Here is an 18020-nt window from a genome sequence, read left to right as displayed (position 1 = left end):
ATTAAATTTCAGTTTAATGAATGATCAATGCTGCTGTGAGCACTTTCATAAGTTCTCTGGCATCAGGAAGACAGCCTTCAATTTAAGATACAACTTGCACCTAATTAGGAAACTTGGCACAGAAAATTGTACACTTGCATCACTTCCACCTGCTCACCCATGCATTGTTTAGTTGCAGTCGGTTTAGTTGACCCGCTGAGTTACTCCAGCACTTTGTGTCTTCTTTTGTAAACCTGAACCTGCAGTTCTGTATTTCTCCATTGTTTTGTTTAGTTTAGAAATACAGCGTGGAAACAGGCCCTTTGGTCCATTGAACCAAGTGAGAAGTAAGATTTGAGAACGAATATGGACCATTGGGACCACATCGAACCCTTTGTAACTTTGTCAGTACCCTATACCTGGTGACTCTTTGCATACTTTGTGTAAGAAATGCAAAACAAAGAATTTCACTGTGACATGTCACATGTGATAATAAAGTATAACTCAATCGTTCATTCATTGTCTTCTCATTTGCCTCATTTTCCTACCAGAAGCATCACTTCTGGCCATTAGAAGCTGATGGTAAATTGCGATAAAAACTGGTTTAAAAAGTCCTCCTGCTGTTGCATTAAATATTTGCATTTTATCTGCTAATCATTAGGGGGGTTGGTGGGGGGGGATAGAAGCTTCCACAAGATATTGATTGGTTTTGAATGTAAGAGCTGTGGTGTTTGGGTGTTTGAATTAAAAACAGAAAATGCTAGAAAAACTCAGCAGGTCATGCAGCATCTGTGGAAAGAGAATGGGCAGTGAATTTACATATTGGCTTTTCTCCTCTTTGACCTGGGTTCTTATCCAGCATAGACTGATGTGGTGAAAGTCTTCTGAGTTTAAGGAACCTTTGTGAAATAGGCTTGGTTAGACTCAGTTGTAAGTGGACATGGGTTCACAGCACAAACCCAATCACTCATTAAAATGTGACTTTGAAAAGTTTCAATGCAAAATGGGAAAGAGAATCTTCCCGGTGGAATAACGTTTGTGTTTCTGAGCAACACAATAGAAGAGATTCTGATGCTGATACTTGGTGGAAAGTGACCCTATCTGATTTTGTTCACAGTAGAGATTGAGGGAAACTTTAACCTCTATGGCTGTCTCACCTGCCCAACCAGTATTCCCTTCCCTCTGCCTGTGCCACCACCACGCAATTTGCCTAACCCTCAGCCATTGAGTTCATAAGGGATTTCCTGCCTTACCACCCCATTTAGGGAGAATTCCTGTTGTTTGATGGTATTCTCAAATATAAGATTTAGAGGGCCCATCAAAGGGCAAAAAAGTGCGTTGTGACCTCTTCTCCCTGCAGATAACTTCAGGCACAGGTGAGCCACCTATTACACATTCTGTTGATTATTATTTTAAATAAATTGGTGAGAGTATAGAAGGCAGAAGATCAAGTAGTTCACAGGAGGATGGGAAGCTAAAGTATTTCACTGAAACCACCAAAGTATTTTCCTTTCTCATCTTCCTGCTTTAATTAATAATCATTAGCTGTTTGAGTGTGCTATCTCCAGGGGGCAGTAAAACTGCAAACTTTATTATTTTTTCAATCACTGAAATTACAGTCCTGATATATTTTTTAAACTGTGCATATTCAGCAACTTTTCCTGCTTTTCGATGTAGGCTTGATGGGCTGAATGGCATAATTCTGTTCCTATGACATGAGCTTTAAGTTAGCTTGTTATCTCTTAGGGCTAAGGGAATCAAGGGATATGGGGAAAAAGTCAGAACAGGGTACTGATTTTGGATAATAAGCCATGATCATATTGAATAGCGGTGTTGGCTCGAAGGGCCGAATGCCACCTATTTTCTATGTTTCTATGTTTCTCATAGCTATCCACCCTCTTCAAATGAATGGTGACATTGTCCCTACCCACCTCTAACCGTCCCTTGTTGTTTGTCTGGACTCTCCAGCAAAGTTGCTGGGTCATAGCCTCAACTTTGAGCATCACTACTGTCCCCAGAAGGACTCCATGTTGGACAATACCATAACCAGCTGACAGCAAATTCAGCACTTCCGTTATCACACTGAAATCCAAAATTATGTTGGAAAATTCAGCGGTTTCCTTGGGAAATTGTCAATATTACCCCTCAAAGTACAAATCAATATCTTGGCCATAGTAATCCTGAGTTTAAAATCATAGTTCCCATACATTCCCTCCTCCCATCAAATCTTAGGTACCAGCAGGGAAGTTCTTCAAATTTCCTGGTGTTGGACATCACCAAGATGCTAATTTGGGTGACAAGCCAATAGTTACATTTTAAGTGGAGTCCAGACCTTAAAATGACTGCAGATTCATCACTGCTGGAATAGACGGGCAGTTTGTTAGAGAATGCTTAAAGTCAGCAGCCCAAGTGTTAGTATCCCCAGAGATGTGATAATAGGATACTCAGTGCTCACTATCATGACTCTGTGCAGCTCAAGGCAACATTCAGCATTCCACACAGACAGTTACATAAAGACTTACTCTTAGTGGCACAATGCTCCTCCATGGGTTCATTGCCATTGCGTTCACCTGTACACGTAGCACCAAAGTTGTGATTTTAATGCAATAAATTGTTATAGTTCTGCGGTTTAAAATAAAACAACTGAAAATGTTATATCTTGTGGAATTGGGTGTAACTGTACACTTAAGAGCATACCAAGATATAAGTACTGCTGGATAACATCCTCCGGCTCCAAGAAGTTAATGCTATGTGTGTAGTCTAATTCCCTCAAAAGATATTTCAGAATAATATAATTCAAAATAACAATTTTCTTACAAGTTTTGTCATGAAATTTCAGTTTGTACCATAATCTATGCATTTGCTGCACTATTTTTCACTCTCAAAATGTTTCAGAGTTAGGAAACAGAATCTCTTGGGTTTGTGGTTTGATGCCGGTCACTTCTTTGAGTTGATGAGCTGTTCAGCCAGCTGGTTGGCATTGTTGCATTTTTAACATACTGACTGCAAACGTCACTTCAACAACCCAGCAGCTCTCCTGGTCCTGCATTCAGATAGAACGACAGATCCATTTTTTGATGTAGTTGGGTGTGAGATTAATCAAGCAAAATCCAAATGGAAACCCAAGAGACTGCAGAGGCTGGAATCTGGAGCAAATACCAAGTGGTATTTCTGCCTTTCAGTTCAGCCTTAATTCAAGCAAACTCTTATCCTGAGAAGTAACAGAATATGTCAAATGGTAGCAAATTTGTGGACTGAAAACCCAAACATCAACTAACAATAATTTTGATTACTCAAACACTCTCTCACTCTCCCTATCTTTTCTTTTTCATTGCTCTCACCCTGTGTATCCTTCGCAAAATTCCCAATCACCTGTGTAATGAAGCAGTCCCAACTCAATAAGACTCCCTGATTCATGGATTTTCACTCAGTCTACCTGCAGCAATGTTACTATTTTATTACCAATCCCCAAGTATTTGAATTGCAGCTATTTAGAGCTCAGTTCTTCAAGCGTCATTAGGTCAGGTGTCCCAATAGTTCTCGTTGATCTTGCTAACACATTATTATTGTCTGATACAGTTTTAAATGCCTGCACGTGTAGTGCTTTTAATTGCTTTTGACATGCAGACTGGTATGTGGTTCTCACAGCTCAATACTTCCCAATTTTTGTAAACAAAACTGTGCTGTGAGTGAGAAGAAATGTACTTATTTTAAAAGTATATCGTTCCGACAGCAATGTTTCAGAGTGCTTCTTCACCACTGAGTTTCATGCTGAGGGATAATTGCAGCTGCTATAGAGTTATCTAAATACACAGTCAAAACTAGAAATGAAATTTGCTTGAAGTAGCAAAAAATCTGTAATGAAGAGAAGAATGAAAGTTTTGTAAACCATCATCAGAAATGTTTTGCTGGAAGTGCTCACCAGAGATACGACTCCGATGCTGACTGATCTAAATGTTTTGAACAGTATTTTCTTTCAGATTTCCAACACCTGCAATTTTATTTGATTGATGTTTGAGTTTTATAAGATCCCAGGCAACAAATTGAATGTCAGTATTTAGAGTGCAGTTTCACAGGTTATGGGAACTTACCAGTCCAGCAATACCCAAAACATCACACTGGTAAAGAAAAGGGAGGTAAATGATGGATGTTGTGCAACCAGTTAATTGATATGCACATCTGTTCATTAAAATATGTGTCATAAGAACATAGAACATAGAACAAACTGCGCAGGAACAGGCCCATTGTCCCACAATATCTGTGCCAAACATGATGCTAAGATAAACTCATCTAAAATGCCACAAATTGCTGGAGTAATTCAGCTTGTCAGCCAGCATCTCCAGTGAACATAAATGAGTGATGTTTTGGGTAGGGGCCCTTCTTCAGGCTGGATAGGTGACATTTTGGGTTGGGACCTGACATGAAACGTCACCTATCCATATTCCCCAAGGATGTTGCCTGACTTTGTGTCTTATTTTGTAAAACAGCATCTGCAGTTCACATAATCAAGGATGAGTCCCACCCTGGCCACTCCCTCTTCTCCCTCTTCTCCCTCTTCTCCCCTCTCCGATCGGGCAAAAGGTATAGAATTGTGAAAACGCACACCACCAGATTCAGGGACAGTTTCTTCCCAGCTGTTATCAGACAACAGAATCATCCTACCACAATTAGAGAGCAGTCCTGAACTACTAACTACCTCATTGGTGACCCTCGGACTATCTTTGATCGGACTTTACTGGCTTTACCTTGCACTAAATGTTATTCCTTAATCATGTATCTTTACGCTGTAAATGGCTCGATTGTTATCATGTATTGTCTTTTCACTGACTGGATAGCACACAACAAAAGGTTTTCACGATACCTCAGTACAGGTGACAATAAACTAAATGGAAATTATGTGCCTTTCTAAAACAAACAGATATATAAAATTAGAATTTTGGTTTACCAGAGTCTAAGTTTTAAGTTCTTCTGTACTTGGGTCGGTGGGGGCGCTGCAAGCCGGCGCCCTGTCAGCAGCGTGTCCGTTTTTTTCAACTTCTTTTGTTTTGTTAGTATGTTTTAAAGTATGTTTTTTGTGTTTATTTGTGTGTCTTGTAAAGCAGACATCCTGAATGTAGAAATCTTGGTCATGTTCACTGATTGAGTGACACATTTTGGCAGCTCTGCTACATTTTATACAATGTTCTATAAAGTTCAGTGAGAACAAAAGGCAGTGAACATTTTATTGCATTATGGTGCACCAAGTTCCGTCATTCCAAGTGTCAGGAATCCTCTGTCACCGGGCCAGCTATCTTATCCACATTTAAATAAAACTCACCAGAGGAAAGTCTCACCCACCAGACAAAACATAAATTAATGCAATAAAAAATGTAATCAAAAAGATAATGGCATTAACTTCAATGTTTTTAAATCCCAGCGTCACTTTGTGTCTCTTCTCGCTGCAACCATTAGGAAGATTGTACCAGAACCAGAGGACCTTTGCCTCCAGCTTTCTCACATCAACGATAAGGTCCTTGAGCTACCCTGCACAGTCTAGTCACTATTCTACCTCAGCACTAAGCCAATACAGACTTTGCACTACTCTGGAAAGGGTGCAGAGATTTACGATGTTGTTGCCAGGACTCGAGGGACTAAGCTATAGGGAGAGGTTGAGCTGGCTAGGACTTTATTCCCTGGAGCACAGAAGGTTGAGGGGTGATATTATAGAGGTGTATAAGTTCATGATTGGAATAGATAGGGTGAATGCACAGAAACTTTCACCCAGAGTAAGGGAATCAAGAACGAGAAGACATAGATTTAAGGTGAGGAGGAAATGTTTTAATGGGAACCTGAGGGGCAGGTTTTTACAGAAAGAGTGTAAAAGAGGAATAGATAGGGTGCTTTCTGCAGTTGCAATGAAATGCAAAGGAGGTGGTTGAGGCAGTACTATCACAATATTTAAGACATTTTGGACAGGAACATGGATAGGAAATGTTTAAAGCCAAACGCAAGCAGGTGGGACTAGTGTTTATGATGCATGTTGGTCAGCATGGGCAGGTCGGACCAAAGGGCCTGTTTCCATGCTACATGACTCTATGACTGGTTGTTCTATGTACTGTGGGTTCTGCACTATTATGGTCTAATTCACTTTAATTGTACATTTACTTCAGTTGCAGTTGCATTAAATGTGCTGCAAAGCAACAGCAAGTAAGAATGTAATTGTCCTGCTCCATGTCCTTTTTATATGACAAATAAACAGCTTTGATCATCATAGAGTCATAGTGATACAGCGTGGAAACAAGTCTTTCAGCCCAACTTGCCCACACTGACCAACATGTCCCGTCTACACTAGTCCCACCTGTTTGGCCTCTAAACCTATCCTGGCCATGTACCTGTCCAAATATTTGTTAAACATTGCAATAGTACCTGATTCAACTGCCTCGTGCGGTAGCTCGTTCCATCCACCCACCACCCTTTGTGTGAAAACTTAGCCTTCATGTTCCTATTAACATCATGCACCATTTAGAGCAGTGGTTCCCAACGTGGGGCGTACGCCCCACAGGGGGGCAATTTGGTTTTTAAGGGGGGCAATTGAGCGCGACTGAGGAGGTCTGGGTCCAAATTTTCGATTTTAATTTTTTTGGATTTTCCATCAGGTAAACATATATAGCTTATGTTTCAGATGTTATTTTGAGTAAATTTTTTTGGGGTAAAAAAGGTATTTATTGTGTAGTTATTACATAATCACCGCGCCATCGCTCTTCATGCACGTCGCACGAAACGCGCGAGGTCATGGGAGAACCTTATTTATTGAATTGTATTTAGAAATGCGATTCAAAGAGCTTTTGCTAAGTTACCCTTATAATATCTATTTCCTCCGTTTTCTCTCAAGGGAAAGCAAGGGGGGACATCAGGATTTTAGAGGTGATTAGGTGGGGCATGGCCAAAAAAAGGTTGGGAACCACTGATTTAGAGTGATTGCCATTTTCAGAGAAGAGGCAAAGCCTGACAGTGTCACCAGTGCGCCACCTTGAGGTTGTGTTGAGCCGAGACTCAGTTAATGTTTAAACAAGCTGCAAGGATTTCCCTTTGCTAATTCAAATATGTAATTGTCCATCTCAATTATTGAGAAGTGGAGGTGGTGATGTCAGTGGGTGAGTACAAAAATGTTCCCATTGGCTATTTTAGTCCAGTTCTCCCTCAGTACCTGTGGATCGCACCTTGATGTGGTCAACAGGTTACAAAGTGCTGCCATGGGAGAGGTGTTCAAGGACTTGGATGTCAGCTTTTACTGTAGCATGAGCAGAAGCAATGATATGAAGGTTGCATTAGAAGCAAGGTAGCATCACTGGCAGATGGGGTGGACAAAAGGGCTTTGGGCACATCTAAGAATTGAGTATAGAAATTGGGAGGTCATGTTGCAATTATATAAGACGTTGGTGAGGCTGCATTTAGAGTTTTGTGTTCAGTTCTGACCATCATGTTACAGGAAGGACGTTGTCAAGCTGGAAAGGGTACAGAGAAGATTTTAAGGATGTTGCCAGGACACAAGTGTTGAGCAGTCTGTGCAGGCTGGGACTCTATTCCTTGGAGCACAGGAGGATGAAGGCTGATCTTATGGATATGTATAAAATCATGGGAGCAATAGATTGTATGAATAAAGGAAAATATGTACTTTTTCCCCAGAGTCTCTTTCCCAGACTTGAGAACCTAGGGGAATTGAGAACCAGAGGATGTAGGCTTAAGGTGAAGGGTGAAAGATTTAAAAGGAATCAGAGGGGTAACTTTTTCACACAAAGGGTGGTGGGTGCATGGAACAAGCTGCCAGAGGAGGTAGTTGAGGCAGGGACCATTTAAGAAACAATTAGACAGGATACATGGATAGAACTGAATTGGAAGTATATGGGCCAAACACAGGGAAGTGGTCAGGGGCGGAAATCGCTATCAAAACATGGGGGGGACACAATCTCTTTGCGGCCGCGCGCGCACACACACCCACAAGACTTTGGAGGCTTCGGCAGTGGGCCCTGTAGATGGTAACATTGGGAGTTGACCTGGTTGTTGACCGACTCTGAACTCCAGCAACGGCAGCTTCGTCCACCCCAAAACGTGGGGCTTCAATCGCCTGGTGCGGCTTAAAACCGGCCACGGGATCTTCCATCGCCCAGTGGGGGCTTCAACATCAGGAGCCTCGACGCAGCAATTTGACCGTGGGGCGGTGGAAGTTCCCACAGCCGATTTTAAGCCGCGCCGGGTCGTGCGATGAAATGACCCGCGAACGGGCCAAGTCAAGCTCCACTGTGATCTTTGCTCCACAAGGACGTCTCCCTCCTCCAATCACCGCGCTATCATCAGGCCCACCCCCCTACTTCTGCTTCTGACCGACACATCCTTCCTCCAATCATCGTGCTGCATCATCATGTCACCCCCCCCCATTGCCTGCTGACTGATATCTCTCTCGTCCAATCGGCGCCATCGACCATCAGTCCCACCCCCACTGTCTCGTGGAAAGCGGAGATTTTCTAATGGTTTTTTTTTAACCAAATTTAAAAATCCGATTACCAAACATGGGGGGGATTGTCCCCCACCCCTCAATACATGGAGGGGACGAGTCTTCCCCTGTCCCCCCCGGGATTCCGCACATGGAGGTGGGACTAGTGTAGGTGGGACATGTTGGTCTGTGTGGGCAAGTTGGGCCAAAGAGCATGTCTCCACATTGGATCACTCTATGACTCTATGACACTCGCTGTGCAGAGCCTGATCCTTTGGCATACACACATATCCAGCTGCCATTTTGCCAGTATTTAATGGGGATTAGGCTACAGCAATGTCTCCTCCCAACTGGGTACCAAGTGCTGCCCTGGGAGAGAAACAATGGCAGCTCCGTGCAACATACATCAGCTGCCCTCTCACGGGAGCTGGATCCCACCCCTACCACTACACCGTCAGTTGACAACCTCCATCCAGCCCACTGCTGCTCATGGCAGGACCATGCAGTCGCCTTCTGGGGCCATCCCGGCCTCCTCCAACACAAGGGAGCAGCCTTGCCCTGGTTAGGCTGAGCACCTAGGGTAGAAGCAGTAGGACCCCTCAAAGGCTCATGGAAGACAAGCAGCACACAAAGATTATCTGATGTGTGTTTTTTCTTTGCAATTATGTCTTGAGTGCAGATATGGTTGTATCTTCTGTTCGCGTCTTGTGGCCCTGCAAAGGAAGATGTGATCAGCCACAGGGAGGAGATAAGATAGAAACTGTGGTGCAATGGGTGATGTTGTTTCCTCTATAGTTTTATATCCTCTTGGTTCAGATCTGCTGTAGATTTGGGAGGAACAGCAGCAGCAGATTAGCAAGAGATACGACTGATTGGCTCTAGCCCAAGTGGGAGGAGAGAAGTGAGTCAGTGTGGGAAAACAGTTGAAAACTGAGGAATTTGCTTTGTAAATTGGTAAATCAGGCAATTTATCAGTCAATTTAAGCAAGACGGCTCTTAGCGAGCGGCAGTGAGGAGTGGCCTAGTGAGGGAAGTGCCCTGTGAGTAAAGTTTGAGTCTTCGGCGAGGAGGCTTTGGAGAGGAGACCACGCAATACGCTTGAGAGGTAGAGACGATAGAAGGAGATGCCAGGCAAGCTGATTCAGTGCGATGCTTGCAGTATGTGGGAGGTCAAGGACACCGCTGGTGCCTCTGGCTGCTACAAATGCGAAAAGTGCATCCAGGTGGAGCTCCTGAAGGGCCATGTTGGGGAACTGGAGAAGCAAGTGGATGACCTCCGGTTCATACGAGAAACGGAGTCGTTCCTCGATAAGTCCTACAGTACGATTGTTACACCTGAGGTACTGGAAGAGAGAAGGTGGGAGACAGTGAGAAAGGGAGGGAAGCATGGAATGCCAACGTCCCCGGGTGGTGTACCTCTTGTAAACAGGTTCACCCGCTTAGAAGCTGTTGGGACAGAAGACGTGAGCGGCGGACTGGCTTGCGATGCGAATAGGTGCTACACCTTGGCAGGACAAATCAAAATAGGACGTACATGGTAAATGGTAGGGAATTGAAGAATACAGTTGAACAGAGGGATCTGGGTATAACCGTGCATAGTTCCTTGAAGGTGGAATCTCATATAGATAGGGTGGTGAAGAAAGCTTTTGGTATGCTAGCCTTTATAAATCAGAGCATTGAGTATAGAAGCTGGAATGGAATGTTAAAATTGTACAAGGCATTGGTGAGACCAAATCTGGAGTATGGTGTACAATTTTGGTCGCCCAATTATAGGAAGGATGTCAACAAAATAGAGAGAGTACAGAGGAGATTTACTAGAATGTTGCCTGGGTTTCAACAACTAAGTTACAGAGATAGGTTGAATAAGTTAGGTCTTTATTCTCTGGAGCGCAGAAGGTTAAGGGGGGGACCTGATAGAGGTCTTTAAAATGATGAGAGGAATAGACAGAATTGATGTGGACAAGCTTTTCCCTTTGAGAATAGGGAAGATTCAAACAAGAGGACATGACTTCAGAATTAAGGGACAGAAGTTTAGGGGTAATATGAGGGGAACTTCTTTACGCAGAGAGTGGTAGCGGTGTGGAATGAGCTTCCAGTGGAAGTGGTGGAGGCAGGTTCATTGGTATCATTTAAAAATAAATTGTATAGGCATATGGATGAGAAGGGAATGGAGGGTTATGGTATGAGTGCAGGCAGGTGGGACTAAGAGGAAAAAAATTTGTTCGGCACGGACTTGTAGGGCCAAGATGGCCTGTTTCCGTGCTGTAATTGTTATATGGTTATATGGTTATATGAATAGGGCTGTTGAGCCAAAACCAAAAAGGCCTAAGGCAGGCAAGACCATTGTAGTGGGAGACTCCATCGTGAGAGGTACGGACAGGGGTTTCTGCGGCAACAGACGGGATGCGAGGATGGTGTGCTGCCTTCCCGGTGCCAGGATCCAGGATGTCACGGACAGAGTGCAGAAAATCCTCAAGGGCGAAGGTGAACATCCGGAAGTGGTAGTGCATGTCGGCACAAACGATGTCGGAAAGAAGGGGATGAATATTCTGCAGCGTGACTTTAGAGAGCTCGGAAAAATGTTGAAAAGCAGGACCTCCAGGGTTGTTATCTCCGGTTTGCTTCCAGTTCCCCATGCTGGCGAGAGCAGGAACAGGGAGATACGGGACCTGAACGTGTGGCTGAGGAACTGGTGCATGGGGCAGGGATTTCGATTCTTAGATCACTGGGATCTGTTTTGGGGTAAGGGGGAACTGTACAAAAGGGACGGATTGCATCTTAATAGGTGTGGGACCAGCATTCTGGCAGGCAGGTTTGCCACTGCTACACGGGTGGCATTAAACTGAATAAGGGGGGTGGGGTGTCGAATGGGATAGTGGAGGATGGAGTTAAAGGGAAAGGGTTTCTTAAATGTGTGAGCGTAGAGACGGAGGGGTGTAAAATGAGGGTAGAAGCAATAGGTAGCAAGGTGAAAAGTAAAAGTTGCAGGCAGACAAAACTAGGGCAAAAATCAAAAAGGGCCACTTTTCAACATAATTGTATAATGGGTAAGAGTGTTGTAAAAACAAGCCTGAAGGCTTTGTGTCTCAATGCAAGGAGCATTCGTAATAAGGTGGATGAGTTGAATGTGCAGATAGCTATTAATGACTATGATATAGTTGGGATCACGGAGACATGGCTCCAGGGTGACCAAGGCTGGGAGCTGAACATCCAGGGATATTCAATATTCAGGAGGGATAGAGAGAAAGGAAAAGGAGGTGGGGTAGCGTTACTGATTAGAGAGGAGATTAATGCAATGGAAAGGAAGGACATTAGTTTGGAGGATGTGGAATCGGTATGGGTAGAGCTGCGAAACACTAAGGGGCAGAAAACGCTGGTGGGTGTTGTGTACAGGCCACCTAACAGTAGTAGTGAAGTTGGAGATGGTATCAAACAGGAAATTAGAAATGCGTGCAACAAAGGCAAAACAGTTATAATGGGTGACTTCAATCTACATATAGATTGGGTGAATCAAATTGGCAGGGGTGCTGAGGAAGAGGATTTCTTGGAATGTATGCAGGATAGTTATCTAAATCAACATGTAGAGGAACCAATGAGAGAGCAGGCTATTTTAGACTGGGTATTGAGTAATGAGGAAGGGTTAGTTAGCAATCTTGTTGTACGTGCCCCCTTGGGCAAGAGTGACCATAATATGGTTGAGTTCTTCATTAGGATGGAGAGTGACATTGTTAATTCAGAAACAATGGCTCTGAACTTAAAGAAAGGTAACTTTGAGGGTATGAGACGTGAATTGGCCAAGATTGACTGGCAATTAATTCTAAAAGGGTTGACGGTGGATATGCAATGGAAGACATTTAAAGACTTCATGGATGAACTACAAAAATTGTTCATCCCAGTTTGGCAAAAGAATAAATCAGGGAAGGTAGTACAAGGATAACAAGGGAAATCAGGGATAGTATCAAAGCGAAGGATGATGCGTACAAATTAGCCAGAAAAAGTAGCATACCGGAGGACTGGGACAAATTCAGAGACCAACAGAGGAGGACGAAGGGCTTAATTAGGAAAGGAAAAATAGATTATGAAAGAAAACTGGCAGGGAACATAAAAACTGACTGCAAAAGTTTTTATAGAAATGTGAAAAGATAGAGATTAGTTAAAACAAATGTAGGTCCCTTGCAGTCAGAAACAGGTGAGTTGATCATGGGGAACAAGGATATGGCGGACCAATTGAATAACTACTTTGGTTCCGTCTTCACTAAGGGAGACATAAATAATTTGCCGGAAATAGCAGGGGACCGCGGGTCAAAGGAGTTGGAGGAATTGAGTGAAATCCAGGTTAGCCGGGAAGTAGTGTTGGGTAAATTGAATGGATTAAAGGCCGATAAATCCCCAGGGCCAGATAGGCTGCATCCCAGAGTACTTAAGGAAGTAGCTCCAGAAATAGTGGATGCATTAGTAATAATCTTTCAAAACTCTTTAGATTCTGGAGTAGTTCCTGAGGATTGGCGGGTAGCAAACGTAACCCCACTTTTTAAGAAGGGAGGGAGAGAGAAAACGGGGAATTACAGACCAGTTGGTCTAACGTCGGTAGTGGGGAAACTGCTAGAGTCAGTTATTAAAGATGGGATAGCAGCACATTTGGAAAGTGGTGAAATCATTGGACAAAGTCAGCATGGATTTACGAAAGGTAAATCATGTCTGACGTATCTTATAGAATTTTTCGAGGATGTAACTAGTAGTGTGGATAGGGGAGAACCAGTGGATGTGGTGTATCTGGACTTCCAGAAGGCTTTTGACAAGGTCCCACATAAGAGATTAGTATACAAACTTAAAGCACACGGCATTGGGGGTTCAGTATTAATGTGGATAGAGAACTGGCTGGCAAACAGGAAGCAAAGAGTAGGAGTAAACGGGTCCTTTTCAGAATGGCAGGCAGTGACTAGTGGGGTACCGCAAGGCTCAGTGCTGGGACCCCAGCTATTTACAATATATATTAATGATCTGGATGAGGGAATTGAAGGCAATATCTCCAAGTTTGCGGATGACACTAAGCTGGGGGGCAGTGTTAGCTGTGAGGAGGATGCTAGGAGACTGCAAGGTGACTTGGATAGGCTGGGTGAGTGGGACAAATGTTTGGCATATGCAGTATAATGTGGATAAATGTGAGGTTATCCATTTTGGTGGCAAAAACGGGAAAGCAGACTATTATCTAAATGGTGGCAGATTGGGAAAGGGGGAGATGCAGCAAGACCTGGGTGTCATGGTACACCAGTCATTGAAGGTAGGCATGCAGGTGCAGCAGGCAGTAAAGAAAGCAAATGGTATGTTAGCTTTCATTGGAAAAGGATTTGAGTATAGGAGCAGGGAGGTTCTACTGCAGTTATACAGGGTCTTGGTGAGACCACACCTGGAGTATTGCGTACAGTTTTGGTCTCCAAATTGGAGGAAGGACATTATGGCCATAGAGGGAGTGCAGAGACGGTTCACCAGACTGATTCCTGGGATGTCAGGACTGTCTTATGAAGAAAGACTGGATAGACTTGGTTTATACTCTCTAGAATTTAGGAGATTGAGAGGGGATCTTATAGAAACTTACAAAATTCTTAAGGGATTGGACAGGCTAGATGCAGGAAGATTGTTCCCGATGTTAGGGAAGTCCAGGACAAGGGGTCACAGTTTAAGGATAAGGGGGAAATCTTTTAGGACCGAGATGAGGAAAACATTTTTCACACAGAGAGTGGTGAATCTCTGGAATTCTCTGCCACAGAAGGTAGTTGAGGCCAGTTTGTTGGCTATATTTAAGAGGGAGTTAGATGTGGCCCTTGTGGCTAAAGGGATCAGGGGGTATGGAGAGAAGGCAGGTACAGGATACTGAGTGGGATGATCAGCCATGATCATATTGAATGGCGGTGCAGGCTCGAAGGGCCGAATGGCCTACTCCTGCACCTAATTTCTATGTTTCTATGTTTCTATGGTGGTTGGGCATGAGCAGTGGGTCATAATTAAATGATTAGCCCCAAATGTCCTTCAGGAGAAGGAGAGGAGACCCTTGGTTCTCCTGCAACCTGACCTGTTGGGTAGGAAATTCCAGGAATTTGACCCAAGGTAAACTGGTGGGAATATTTTCGGAAGGGTGGCGCGTGTCTGTGAAACAAACTGTGGTACAACAGTACAATGTTTAAACAATGAGACTCGCACCCAGGGGACTGGATAATTGGACTGGAAAAAGATGTCGGAAACCCAAAGTAAAAACAGGAAATGCCCGATGCATTCTGCAGGTCAGGAAAATTCTGTGAGAGAATAACGATAATTAGAAAGAAGAGTCAACTCGGTTTTCCTTTCCACTGTTGATCTGGAGGCATTAGTGTGTATTCCAGTGTGGTTGGTGAGGACGCTATCAAGTCATCGAGTTATAGAGCATAGAAATGTGTCAAACACAAAATGATGGAAGAACTCAGCAAGTTAAGCTGCATCAGTGAAGGGCTAGGACAGACAATGTTTCTTCGGGCTGATGGGGTAGGAGGGAGAAAGCTGGAAAAGAGAGGAAGAGTTGGCACAATGGCAAGTGATATGTAAGAAGGAACTGCAGATGCTGGTTTATACCGAAGATAGACACAAAAGGCTGGAGTAACTCAGCGGGACAGGCAGCATCTCTGGAGAGAAGGAATGGGTGGCGTTTGGGTCGAGACTCCGAAATGTCACCCATTCCTTCTCTCTGGAAATGCTGCCTGCCCCGCTGAGTTACTCCAGCTTTTTGTGTCTTCTTCTGACAAGTGGTAGGTGGATACAAGAGAGGGAGAGTGATGGGCAGATGGGTGGAGATAGAGATGATGGCTGGAGGTGAAAAGGAGACAAAAGGGTATCAGATGAGGAGAGAAGAGGGGGAGTGAACTGTAAATCCGAGGGCAGGATATAGGTTGAAGGGGACAAGGGGAGGGGAAAGAAGGAATATAAAGAGAAATAAGGGCCTCGGGGATGGGAGATGGGTGTATGGGTTGGGGTGGGGAAGGAGCAGGGTGACTGGGGTGGTGGGAGTTGGTGGGTGAGATGGAGGCAACCGGGGTGCGAGGAGCAGGGGAAAGAGAGTGCGGTGGGGGGGGGGGGGGGGGGGGGGGGGGGGGGGGTTGGTTATTTGAACCTGAAGAATTCAATGTTCATTCCATTAGGTTGTAAGGTACCCAGGCAGAATATGAGGTGCTCTTCCCCCAGTTTGTGTGTGGAATTGGAAAGGGTCAAGATTAGAAAGATTAATATGGGAATGGGAAGGAAGGGGACTTAAAATGTTTAGCAGCCAGAAGCTTCAGGTGCTCCAGTAGGCCTTGGCGGACAGAGCGTAAATATTCAATGAAATGGTCATCAGATATTCAGGTCATCATGCAATAGAAATGGGCACATTGACATACCATGTCTCTGCCAACCATCATGCCTATCTATAGCAATCCCACTTAACAGCATTAATTCCATCTATGTTTATGCCCTGTCCATTCAAATACCTGTACAGGTGCTTCTTAAATGTAACTGTTTCTGTCTCCACCTTCTCCTCTGGCAGCTATTTCTAGATACCATCTGCTAGTGTTTAAACATTTCCTCTCTGAACCCCTTTAATCTTCCTTCCTCTCATCTTCAACCTCCACCCTATAGTTTTAGACACCTCTACCAGGGGAAACAGACACTGACTATCTACCCTATCTATGGCTTTTATAATCTCATATACCTTTCATGCCACCTCTCAGCTTCCTTAACTCGAGGGAAATCAGACCCAACCTATCCAATCTCTCCAGATAACACAAGCCCTCCAATCCAGGTAGTATCCTTGTGAATCTTTACTGTACCGTTTCTAGCTCATAATTTCATAATACTCCAAGTGCAGTCTGACCAACATTTTGTACAACTGCACCGTTACATCCCAACATTTATGTTCAGTGCCAAGGCAAGCATGTAGTATGATTATTTAACCATTTTATTTGCATGTGTTGCTACCTTCGGGGAACTGTGTATTTGTACCCCAAGGTTTCACTGTTTAGCAACACTCCCCAGGGCACTGTCATTCAATCTTATGTCCTTCCTTGCATCATTTCACACTTGGATGAGTTAAATTCCATCCCCTAACCCCTTGACCATTTTATCAGTTGTGCTAGATCCCGTAGCAACCCCAAGCACCCCTTTTTCACTGTTCACCATGCCACAAATGTTTGCAGTTATCAGCAAATTTACATTCTAACCCATCAACATACCCATCCATTCATTAATACCCATTTGCATTTCAATTATGAATATCAGGGGCCGCGGAACGTTTTTGAAAGTGGGGGGGGGGGGGGGGGGGGGCTGAGCGATCACTGATCTTCCACCTCGGGGGTACCCAGTGAGGGAGCGGAATGACCGAGCGGGGGAAGGATGTGGGAGGGTGGCAAAATTATTATTTTTTGTTTTTGCTCATCCCCCAACTCAAAAATTATATCCCCCTGTCTCCTGTCACCAAACTCACCCTGAATTCCATCTGTTATGACCTTCTTAGACCAGCCTACCATCTGGGACCTCATCTAAGGCCTTGTTAAAGTCCATGTAGACAAAGTCTTCTGTTCATCCCTTGTCAATCTTGTTCACCTCCTCAAAACACTCAGCCACATTTGTGAGACATGATTTACCACACACAAACCGATGATGACTACTAGTCCTTCTCTCACCAAATGCATAAAAATCTTTCTCTCAGAATCCCGTCCAATAACTTTCCAGCCACTGACTGATGTAATGCTCGCTGATTTGTAGCTCCTTTGCTGATCCCTGCTGCCTTTCTTCAATAATCACACAGTATTATCATCCTCCAGTCTTCCGGTTCCTCACCGGTGACTGTCAAAGATACAAACATTTATGCCTAGGCTCCAGCCATCTCCTCCTTAATTCCCATAACATTCTAGGATAAACATGGTTAGGCCGCAGGAATTCAAGTAATGAAATTAAATCTGAATTAAAATCAGTTTTCCATAATTGCAAACTTGTCAGATTTTCATAAGCTAATCTGGTTGACTAATGTTTTTCAGGGTATGAAATCTACCTCCCTTTCTCTGTCTGCCTATATGTGTCTCCAGAACTTCCAATTGCTTGATGCTGTACTGCCCTCTGAAATAGTTTAGCAAGCCTTCCAGTTTATGGGCCACTTGAGAGCAAAGAATGAATGCTGGCCTTGCCAGTACGATCCACATCCTATGAGTGAATTAATAAACCCACCTTAATCCTACCCGTGGCGTTCTAAGTGACAGAGTCCTGTGTTGTTAGTGCTGCTGTGTGTGCACTGTGCCTTCTGCAGTCACAATGCAATGGTGAACATCATTGAACTTTCACTGTGCTTATTGAGGATCCCAATTAAACAGACTCGATTTTCCTGGATGATCAGCTTCTTCATTATGTTGGAGGTTGCAGCCAGACAAACAAATGATGAACAGACCTACCCAGGCCTGATCTGGGCCTTGCAAATGATGGAAAGGCTTTGTGAAATCGTGCTTTGAATTTCTTGAAGCAGAATTACCTTCCGCTTTCTTCAAGTTCTGATTAATGACGGTCTCGAGATATTAAT

At 43.9% G+C, this 18020-nt stretch overlaps 1 protein-coding gene across 2 annotated transcripts; it reads left to right on the top strand.

The window, feature by feature from the left end:
- Positions 1 to 8757: 8757 nt before the first annotated feature.
- On the top strand, positions 8758 to 13584 carry LOC129695638 (uncharacterized). 2 transcript variants are annotated; one of them, XM_055632774.1, is made up of 2 exons: positions 8758 to 9944; positions 10749 to 13584. In XM_055632774.1, the coding sequence occupies exons 1-2, from the start codon at positions 9574 to 9576 to the stop codon at positions 11293 to 11295; spliced, it is 918 nt and encodes a 305-aa protein (XP_055488749.1). In that variant the 5' UTR covers positions 8758 to 9573; the 3' UTR covers positions 11296 to 13584. The 2 variants fall into 2 exon arrangements, with proteins under 2 accessions (XP_055488749.1, XP_055488748.1); XM_055632773.1 differs by having other exon boundaries at positions 8783 to 9944; positions 10749 to 13582.
- The last annotated feature ends 4436 nt before the right edge of the window (positions 13585 to 18020 follow it).

This window comes from Leucoraja erinacea, chromosome 3 (assembly GCF_028641065.1).
Source record: "Leucoraja erinacea ecotype New England chromosome 3, Leri_hhj_1, whole genome shotgun sequence".
NCBI lineage: Eukaryota > Metazoa > Chordata > Chondrichthyes > Rajiformes > Rajidae > Leucoraja > Leucoraja erinaceus.
The sequence above is the reverse complement of the archived record's forward strand: the minus strand, read 5'-3'. Positions and strand labels throughout refer to the sequence as shown.